This window comes from Populus trichocarpa, chromosome 1 (assembly GCF_000002775.5).
Source record: "Populus trichocarpa isolate Nisqually-1 chromosome 1, P.trichocarpa_v4.1, whole genome shotgun sequence".
In the NCBI taxonomy this organism is placed as follows: domain Eukaryota; kingdom Viridiplantae; phylum Streptophyta; class Magnoliopsida; order Malpighiales; family Salicaceae; genus Populus; species Populus trichocarpa.
Genome location: NC_037285.2, coordinates 28,274,421 through 28,284,864, shown reverse-complemented (window position 1 = coordinate 28,284,864; position 10,444 = coordinate 28,274,421). Strand labels below are relative to the sequence as shown.

The 10,444-nt window shown below is 31.0% G+C and overlaps 1 protein-coding gene across 3 annotated transcripts; it reads left to right on the top strand.

Annotated features, from left to right (window-relative positions):
- The first annotated feature begins 5,446 nt into the window (after positions 1-5,446).
- Positions 5,447-9,499, top strand: LOC7463854 (E3 ubiquitin-protein ligase BIG BROTHER). 3 transcript variants are annotated; one of them, XM_006369570.3, is made up of 10 exons: positions 5,447-5,605; positions 5,838-5,944; positions 6,329-6,413; positions 6,508-6,691; positions 7,169-7,397; positions 7,692-7,726; positions 8,172-8,216; positions 8,689-8,816; positions 9,037-9,145; positions 9,241-9,499. In XM_006369570.3, the coding sequence occupies exons 4-10, from the start codon at positions 6,551-6,553 to the stop codon at positions 9,289-9,291; spliced, it is 738 nt and encodes a 245-aa protein (XP_006369632.2). In that variant the 5' UTR covers positions 5,447-5,605; positions 5,838-5,944; positions 6,329-6,413; positions 6,508-6,550; the 3' UTR covers positions 9,292-9,499. The 3 variants fall into 3 exon arrangements, with proteins under 3 accessions (XP_006369632.2, XP_052308613.1, XP_024467145.2); XM_052452653.1 differs by having other exon boundaries at positions 5,464-5,605; positions 5,826-5,944; XM_024611377.2 differs by lacking the exon at positions 5,838-5,944 and having other exon boundaries at positions 5,464-5,605.
- Positions 9,500-10,444: the final 945 nt, after the last annotated feature.

Sequence of the window (10,444 nt, the reverse complement as noted above, 5' to 3'; positions counted from 1 at the left end):
GGAAAAAAGAGAGGGAGGAGGGTCGTTGATGATAGCAAAAGTAGAGGGGTGGGTGGCTATTGGAAGAGAAAGAAAAGAGAAATGAAAAGAAATGGGCTATGATTATTGATTTTGAATAAAATCACAAATGTCATTTTTGATTCGTGTGTCATAAATAACAATGACAAAATAAGAGTTGTTGTTGGTATTTGCTACTCGAGCGTCATAAATAGTAATTGCGACTCGTGAAACCGTAATATATCTTAAAATATTTTATCCACTATGTTACTTTATTATTTTTTTAACTATGCTATAAACCAAAAAATACTCCAAGAACTGTTCATGTGGTTTTTTTGACAGCAAAAAGCTATTCTATTATTTATCTAGGTACAACAAAGAACAAAGGATATAGCTAAAACATATAGTAACTTCATGAATTGTTGTCAATAATAGGTGTGATGTGCCCTCGGCAAATCATCTTTATTATATTTCAATTTATTTATTTTTATTCCTAATAAAGATAAAAATCATGAATCATCCCGAGTGATTATTTACATAAAAGTACTGATAAATAATAGATTTGTGGTTGTTAAAGAAGGGTACAACAGTACCTTTAAAATGATGGCATTATTTAGAATCATCATATATAATATTCCGTACACCAAACTGAATGAGATATATATATATATATATATATATATATATATATATATATATATATATATATATATATATATATATATATATTCTATGATCAACCTCTCTTATTTTTTTTACCAGCTTTTAGTTCAAATTAAATAAACTCAGTCCCACTCTCTCTATCCGCAAGACACGTGTATAATGGTGCAAGAAAGAGTACCGATTCCTTGCTTGCAAACGAGGCTTCTTAGGTTCCATGAGAACATGTGCTCATGACATTAAATAGCATCCGAACTCCCCGAACTGGATGCATGGAGCTTTTATGTACATGTTTTTTTTTTTTTTTTTAATGTTGTAATGATTATTTTTTATAATGTTTTTATTAAAATAATATTTTTTTATTTTTTAAAAATTATTTTTGATATTAGAATATCAAAATAATTTAAAAACAATAAAAAAATAAAAAAAAATTTAATTTCTTTCAAAAATACTTTTGAAACCCAAAAACAAACGAGCTCTAAAAAACAACTCTGCATTCATTGAATGCATATACAACTTAGTGGGTTTTTAATATCGTGGCAAAGCCTTTCAAAAATATTTTTTTATTTTTTATATTAATGTTTCAAAATTATCAAAAAAAAATATATTTTAAAACAAAAATCCAAACCAGTTAAAAATATAATGCCAAACCAGCAATTAATCGGATAGCTTTTTTTATTAACCTGTTTTTCTGTGTTTTTTTAGATTTTGGTGTCCCTAAACGCAGCACTTCTTTTCCGGAAAAAGAAATGAAAATGAAGTCAAAATGTTAATTATCGAGGAGGAATGGCAGTGTTCTGTGCTCATTTTAATAAAATACACGACTAAACACAAGGCAAAACTTCAATTTGCAGAGGAGAGAGGTTATATGCCAAAACAATTGTTACATGGGATCTTGCAGATACAAGTTTCATTTTTAACTGTAAAGTTGCCATGTTAGGTTTTGAGGTAATTACCGTTTTACCAACTCACAAGTTTCACAAGGATCAAATGGAACAAACCCAAGAAGATAATGTCAAAAAATGATTTTTCCAATCATTTTAGCCAGCTAGTGTTATACTACAAAAATATATGGAAATAAATAAATGTTATATGATAACTAGGATTAATTAAAAAAAACTTTCAAGATAAATGTTATTGCCACGTATAAAAAAGGAACATGTATACAAGATTAAATTTACAAACAGGTGTAACATACTATGTAATTAAAAGATATCAATAATTTTTGTGAACACAAGATCGTGGAAAGAGTCTTGAAAGATGAGAGATTATCAGCGGCAGTTGACAGACAATTAATGAAAACATCGTACAATTGACTATTTAAGACAGGTTACAATGAAGATTGGCAACAACAATCAATAACTCAAACTCAAATAATTGCATTGCAGTTTTGTCAAGTTCTCATGACCTTTCAAACCTGAAACTATTAGGTGATAATTTGTAGGTGATAGTCTGCAGGCGATAGAATAGTAAGCGATAACTCTGTAGGTGATAATCAAGTTCCTTTATAATTTATAAGCTTGCAGTTTCAATTCTATAAACAAAAAAAAAAACCAAAAAGATGTTATATTATCCAATGATTATAATTCGTGGATGTAATCAGAGTAAGAATCACTCTATGAATGTAAGTATTCATTTTCTAAGTTATTGAGTTTACTTTACATTCAAGTTGTTTTAATTATTTGGATACTTCTTTAGTTGAACTATTGTTTGTATGAAGTAGATTTAATCATGTTGATACTCGTGTAACTTTGTAATACAAATTTGAATTTACTTGAGTAAATCTAGGACTAAATCCAAAGTTCAAGCTAGTTAACTTATAACTTCAATCTTAAGTTGCAAGGTCTTCCTAATTGAGGTAAACACAAAAGAACTTACAACAAACAATTGACGACCACAATGAGAGTGTCAAATTAGTTATTTTATGGCACCAAAAAAATAAAAATTACAAGGAAGTTTAGAAGAGAAAGATGAGTTAATTGACTTTCCTATTGGAACAGAACATGGAGTACCATTTTTTTTTTAGGAAATAGAGTTAGAAAATGAAGAAGAGAGAGACATATATATGTCATTATAAGAGAGATATGCAATTATTGAGCAAGATTAGAAGAAACTAATAGAATCATTAATGAGAAATATCGATGCCTTGTTGAAGAAATGAAGGAAAAACACAAGATAAAAGGAAAAATTTATGAAGATTATTACAGTGGGATTACAATGATGAATGATAGGTCAACTCATGTTGTGCTAGAATTCAATGTTAAATAAAGGCATAATTGTAAAGGAAATTTAGCAGCAAGCTTCGAAAGGAACTTAATGCTTGGTTTACTTGGGAATTAATGGTGAAAATTAGAATGATTTTGCTAATTGATTTTAGGGAAGCCAAAATTTTAAGCAAGAGAATAGGAGGACATTTTGTTTTATTTTTATTAATCTTGTGTGAACCCAAAATGACCCTTTTGTTTAAGGTTTTTTTCTTATAAATATATGATACTACCTATTTCTGCTTGAAATTGTAAGGGATTCCACGGAATAATATCAAAAGTCATACCTAGTTTATTTTAAATACTTTGGTTACTAATACAATTATGTTCACTTAATAAGAAAAAAAAGAGGACCTATATGGCTATTTCTGTACTAGGACTGGCTATTTCTGTGCTAGGACTAGCTATTTCGCTCCAGTTAACCCCGTGATCAACTCTCTGGTTGTTATCATTCTACCCCAAATAAAACCCTAATAACCTGTCTAGTATCCTCAAAACAATAACAAAACCTCATGTCATACCTCTAAAGTCCCACCATTTGTTGCAACTTTTGGGATTGCCTTGTCGGAGGTTCTTTAACAATGTAATTTCTGAAGCTTTACAGTCTTGCGAGAGTGCAAAAATAGAGTTTTTAGAGAAGGAGAAATGTGAAATTGGGAATAGAGCTATATAATTTAGGAGTCAACAATAGAAAGTTTACTCATTCTTCACGAGTCAAATATGATTTTATTAGTTTTTAAGTTTTTAGTTTGATTCTGCACATTAAATATATGTTAACTCATAAAATCATATGATTTTACTAGTCAACTTTCGACAAAAATGAATTAACCCTTTGTTTATTACTTGTTTATGCTAATTACTTATTGGTTGATTTAATCATCCTTGAAGTATTTTTGCCAGTTTAGTATTTGTAGATTGATGTTTTCAAGGGTGAGAAAAAGCCAACTTCTATTATTTGGGTATAATCGTGTTGATGTTTGTTCTTAACCTTAGGCTCTGTTTGTTAGCTAAAATATAATTTTTTTTTGAAAAATGGATTATTAAAAAGTGAATTATTTTTTGATATTTAGCAATGTTATAGAAAATGAGTTGAAAAATATTTTTCAATGTTTGACTATACCATGAAAAATGAGATGGAGAATAACTTATTAATATTTTTTTTCAAGTTTATTAAAAGAACAAGAATCAAATCTAACATGTGACAAAGTTGAAGGAGGATGAAATTGAAAAAAATAATAATTAATTTAATAGATTATTTCAAATAATATAAATAGCAATCAGAAGAGTGGGGACCAAATTTAACAGATAAAAAAAATTGAAAGAGGATGAAATTGAAGAAAAATTTTAATTTTATAAATTATTTCAAATAAAATAAATAGTAATAAAAAGAATGAGAATCAAATATGATAGATAAAAAAATTTCAATTAAGAAAAAGAAAAGAGAAAAACAAGTAACAATAAAAAAAATAAGGACCAAATATAAAAATTAAATTATAGCAAATATTAAGGAATGAAATTGAAAATAAATAAATTCAAAAACAAATTCAAAACAAAACATACAATAATAAAAAAATTAATGACTAAATTTGATATAATTAATAAATAACATGATTTTTTTAATTTATAATTTCTAAAAAGTCTAATTTACTTAAAATAAAAAATATAATTTTCTGAAAATCAAACCAATTTTTTTTAATTAAAAAGCATTTTTTTTTTGTTGATCAATGTGTTTTTAATAATGAATAAAAATAGAAAAAATTAGAAAATAGTTGTTGAAAGACGGCTTTCCATGAAATAGTAGAAGAGGTGTCGTTAATTGTGGTGCTGTTTCTACTGTTTATATGGGTACCAGAACTCTCTTTTAGAATTTGGATTTTTACGTGAACAAATTGTAGGGATTATTGCACAGCTTTTACGGCAAAGATTGTGCAGACGGCTTTTACGGCGAAGATTGTGCAGACGGACGGCACTCTGATTAATGCGATGCGGCTGCTCAGATATCTCACCAGCTCCGCAACCGCCTTTACTTACTTCTCTTTCTTTGTTCACAGCCAATTTTACGACAATCCTCCATCCTGAAGTTTTCACTCTTAGTTTTTTTCTATATTGACCAAAAAAAAAAAAAAAACTATGCTAAGATAAAAACATAAGGCTAACTTTGCAATAAAATTTACGATCGTGGGATATTTGAAATTGCGCACAAATCATATGCATATCCACATAAAAATTGTACAATCAGGTTCAACATGATCTAGCTCGAAATTAACTAGATTATGCAAAAAAACTCGGGGGAATTTATAAATTTTTGGTTAATAATCCCCCCGTCTTGGAATAGCTTTGAGTTGGTAGGAAAAGCGAGTTAAATGCAAGAAAGTAACGTGTCTGTCTGTACGCTGCAATAAAAAACTCATGCATAAAAATTAAAAAGCGCCACTGAGCAGGTGGGAGGAGGAGAGAGAGAGAGTTGTGCTGTGTGAAAAAAACTGATATATCTATCATCTATTGTCCATTCCCTCTGCTTTCACTCTACACTCCCTCCCTCCCTCCCTCCCTCCCTCTCTCTCACACACACACGCGCGCGCACACACACGCACGCACTTCACATACCACATACCAACACACGGAAAGAGATTAAAGAAGAAGAGGGCCTCATCTTGCTTCCCATTCTCTCCTTTTCTTCTCAGGTGTCTTCCCTCTCTCTCTCTCTCAATTTTTTTTTTTTATAAAAAAAATACTCTTTCTGTTTTTTTTTTATATATAAATTTATCTCTTAACGTTAATCGAGAAACTGCTTTGAATTTTGATCAATGTGATTACCCATTTTCCTTTTTCATTGCCTTCTTTCTCTGACTTCCCTGCTTTTCTTTATTTTAACTCCGTTTTCTCTGTTAATTAACATTATAGATATCTTTGCAGAGTTTCTAGCTGAAATGCCGAGCCTTTTTGCTAAATGAGTTGTAGTATCATTAAAAACAGTGTTGCAGAATATCTGTATTCTCTGTTTGGTTTCTGAGAAAACCAAGGTAAAGGATTTCTTTTTCGTTTTCTCTATTTTTATTTTGTTTGAATTTTGTGGTTCATTTCTGCTGCTTTTGAGGTTTGAGAGTGTAAGAAAAGAGATAGAAGTTATGGGGTTCTAGGTTCTGCACAGCTAAGTTCTTTCAACATTTGCTTTTCAAATTTAGTTTGCAAAGTGAGAATTTTTCTCTTGTTTTCTGTCATTTTCCCCCCATCATGCATTTTCCTGATTTTTTCTTCTAGTTTTGACTGCCGTTTCAATCTTTGTGAGTTTGACCGTTTTAACATCCTAAATTTGACAATTTAATTGATTATTTATTGGCTGACATGTTATAATTCAGTTTTTTTTCTCTGAAATCAAATTATGAATTCTTACTGTTGTTTTCCAGGATTATGGAATTTTGCCAGCGCTGATGGATCTTGATGTTATTTAAAGTTGTGTTCTTTCACCTTTTACTATACAGGCAACAAAAGGTTCGTTACCATGCCCCACTTTATGATTGATGGGTTTTATGGCAATAGTTTTCTGATGGGAATTTGATGTTGTTAATTCCTGTCGACTTTGCAGCTTTATGATTTGTTAGAATTGGAGCTAATTTAGCGGTGACAAAATGAATGGGAATAGACAAATGGAAGTGCATTATATGAACACCGACTTTCCTTACACTACCACTGAAAGCTTTATGGATTTCTTTGAAGGACTAACTCATGCTCCAGTAAATTATGCTCACAATGGACCAATGCATGATCAGGTACTTGGTAATTTTTATTCAGTTTTTGTGTTTGAAAAGAAAAGAAAACCTATGAGATAAGTTTTCCAAAATAACTTGTCAGGTTCTTCGTGCTTCAGGCACTGTTTTAAATGAAAAGAGATGTAGGTTGTTTTGTTGATGTATTCATCCTTTTCCAACATCATAATGTAAGGTTAATAATAGTAATGTAAGGTGCACACTGTAATGAAGTGGACTGCCCTTGAAGTAATTGTGAAGCTCAAAATGCTCTACTTGCGTGCTTATTGCTATGGCTCTATTTTCTATCCTTTATTATCCCTGCAGTCTGCACTATTGATGAATGAAAATATTCATGATTCCATTACACGCTTAGGTACTCTGTTGAATGTTCTTAGCTAGCATTTTCGGTTTTTTTCTCCTGTTATTTGGTTTGGTTATGAAATGGTAGCTGCAACTTCTCTTATAATTCATTTTACCTTTCTAATGTTGTCTATTCAGGACAATGCATATTGGTCAATGAATATGAATGCATACAAATTTGGATTTTCTGGTCTGGGGAGTACTTCTTACTATAGTCCATATGAGGTAAATGATAATTTACCAAGAATGGATGTGAGCAGGATGGCTTGGGAATACCCTTCAGTAGTGAGTGCTGAAGAGCCCACAACCACAGACACACAGTTTGAAGGAGATGCGAACATGGGAGTGCATGCCATACCTGAAGAAAGTTAGAAGTTTGTTCCATTTTTGTATTTCCTGTTAATCGATACATGATGTACAATAGATGGCTTGTCTTTTTTGTCGATCAAGGATCTTCCAATTTACTAGTTATTGGCTAGTTCGAGTTAGAAAGCATCTTTTTTCGGCGTGGTAGATGTACAGTAATGCATTTTAGGTTTCATAACTAAAAGGGATCCACAATGTTTGTCTCTTGCCAGTTGATGTTTGCGTGGAGCTGTTTTCTTGTGTTCAGTTTTTGTGAACATCTTTCTGATCTTTGAATGTTGTGTTGCTTCTGCAGGCATTTCAAATCAGGTAAGCACCAATAGTCCACAGGTATGAAGTTCTCTTTCTGATGTAGTCTTACGCATTTGCATAAATTTCTTACTGTTAGTTTATGTTTATGACATGTTATGCTCCAGTTCCTGGCATCATCTTCAACTTGCTCATTACTTAAAAGTGTCCTGGGCTTACAAGGAAAGAAGTTCATCTTAATCTTCATTTATTGATTTATTATCTAGTCAAAGTGCTATACTAAGGTCATCATAGGACAACTTGATAAAGCAAATGAATCTGTATTATGATCCCTTTTGGTCGATTTTTTAAATGAGATGATTGTCTTTCTACAGAATATCTTACAAACTTCAAATATCTATTGATTTGTTATTTTCAGCATCAGATCTCATGCAGTTTGCTTGCTGAATTATAGTTGCGCACTACAGTGCCAGTGTTAATGTACAAAACTAATTAAGCCTTCAGGTTTTTCCTTGAATTTTTGCAGGCTCTTTGGCAAGATGATGTTGATCCAGATACCATGACATATGAGGTATGGTTTATGTAAATTGTCCTGTTAGATTCCTTGCAATAAATTGCGTTTATGTATTATACAAACCTTGGGCAAGCATTTACAAATATCAGTATATATTTACCCTTCTCTTTTGCTCTGAATCGGATACATACATTAATAAGGATATAATATTTTCTTTCTTTACAACCATCCCAATTAATTGCTCTTTTCTGTTTAAAGAAATAGAATGTTGAATGCCATTATTTAAAGGCATAGACTCGGTGTTTCTTCAAAGTTGCACAATACTTGCATATTAAATTAGGGTGAGCAAAAAAATGCAAAGGGTTTTATTGGAGAGTTTTGATTCACTTTAAAACTGGATGGTGTTGTACATGTTATGCACATCTCCGGGTGTTAGTGTCCTCTTATATCGAATGCTCTCAGGATATTGTTGTTATTAGCTTAAAGTTTAGATGAAGATTTTATAGTGGCTATGCTTTCTGTGCCTCAGGAATTGGTCGACCTAGGTGAGACTGTTGGAACTCAAAGTAAGGGTCTATCTCCTGAGCTTATCAGCTTGCTTCCAACCTCAAAATGCAAGTTTGGAAGCTTCTTCTCAAGAAAAAGATCTGGGGAAAGGTAATGTTTTGCATAACTGAACTGTCCATTAAATTTTTTGATAAATATAAAAGGCATTAGAGGCAACTTAAAACTCACATAGCAAGTAATAATAAAATTATTAGACTCTTATCAAGGTAGCTAACTGGTGCAAAACTCGTTGCTCTCTGGTCTTTAACCCTTCAGTTAATCTCTTTTAAGCTGTTCACCATTTTCTTATTTTACTATTGTTGCGAGACAGATGTGTAATTTGCCAGATGAAATATAAAAGAGGGGATAAGCAAATAAAACTGTTGTGCAAACATGCTTACCATTCTGAATGTATTACCAAATGGCTTGGCATCAATAAGGTCAGTCCATGTCGCTTCAAAGCAAAAGTTTTCTGAACCTTGCAAATTCAGCTTTTCATATCTTGTCTCGTACTGTTCTTGATGTGTTTTGTCAGGTATGTCCTGTTTGCAACGATGAGGTATTTGGAGAGGAATCACGGAATTAACAGATCTAGAGAAAAAGAAAATCACTGCTCTATCGTCTCCTTTTCTTTTATTTTCTTTCTATTTTTTATGGGTGGTTTGTTTCTTTTTCTTTTTGTACACGTAGGATTAGTCAAGTAACAAGGCAATTCCCTCATTCTCCACAGAAGTTTTGTTTACTAAAGAAACCGTATCATCTGAGCTTCTATAGCAAGATAACTTGAGTTTTAAGCCTCGTGTTGCTGAAGTTTGAATCTGTGTATCTGTGAGCTTTGCTCCTTTGTCTGTGTTTATGTTTGTCCTCATGCCCCACAGTTTTAATCAATCACCCAGTAATCCTTTGGGATAGTGTCAGGAATATGATGAATAGTCCACCTGAAAGTGTTCAGGTTGCTGTTACTTTTCATTTGAAAATTAAAATGATATTTTTTTTGTTTTTTAAAAATTATTTTTTATATCTGCATGATAAAAGATATTAATTTAAAACAAAGAAAAAAATTATTTTTTTATATTTTTTTCAAAAATGTTTTTAATTAATTTTTTTAAAAATATATTTTTGAAATGAAAAACAAACTAGAAGTATACGAAACAATCTCAATCCTTGAAATGCATCCCATTAGCCCTTGTCCTCTTTATTAACTTGTAAAATTTTACAAGTAGCGGAATATGCGATTGAGTTTTGTTATGGAAATTAACAAGGATGGATTTAGGTGCTCTGATACATTTGCGTCGTACCTGTCTGTTGCATGCAAGCTTGCCACCTGCACTACTAGTTGATTAATGCGCTCTCCCCATATATATATATATATATATATATATATATATATATATATATATATATATATAAACCAAAATAGTGCATGAGTTTTTTATTGTAACTATAGACAAATTATTATGAATTATAATAATAAAATTAACTCTTTCTTGAGAAAAGAAAAAAAAAGTGAAATTACCTCTTTGCTTTTAAATAGAAAAAAAAAAGTCTTGGTGGGTGGGGGTGCTTTGATTTTTTTTCACTAGTTTAGTAGTCATTAAAATATTGTTCAAGGGTGTTAAGGTTTTTTTTTTTTTTTAATAATGTACAATTAAAGCATGTTTTTGGCTTTGGAAAAGACAAAATAAGGTTTTTATTTGGGGATATTTTTGTATTTTGACACCGGTTTTTGGGTAATTATC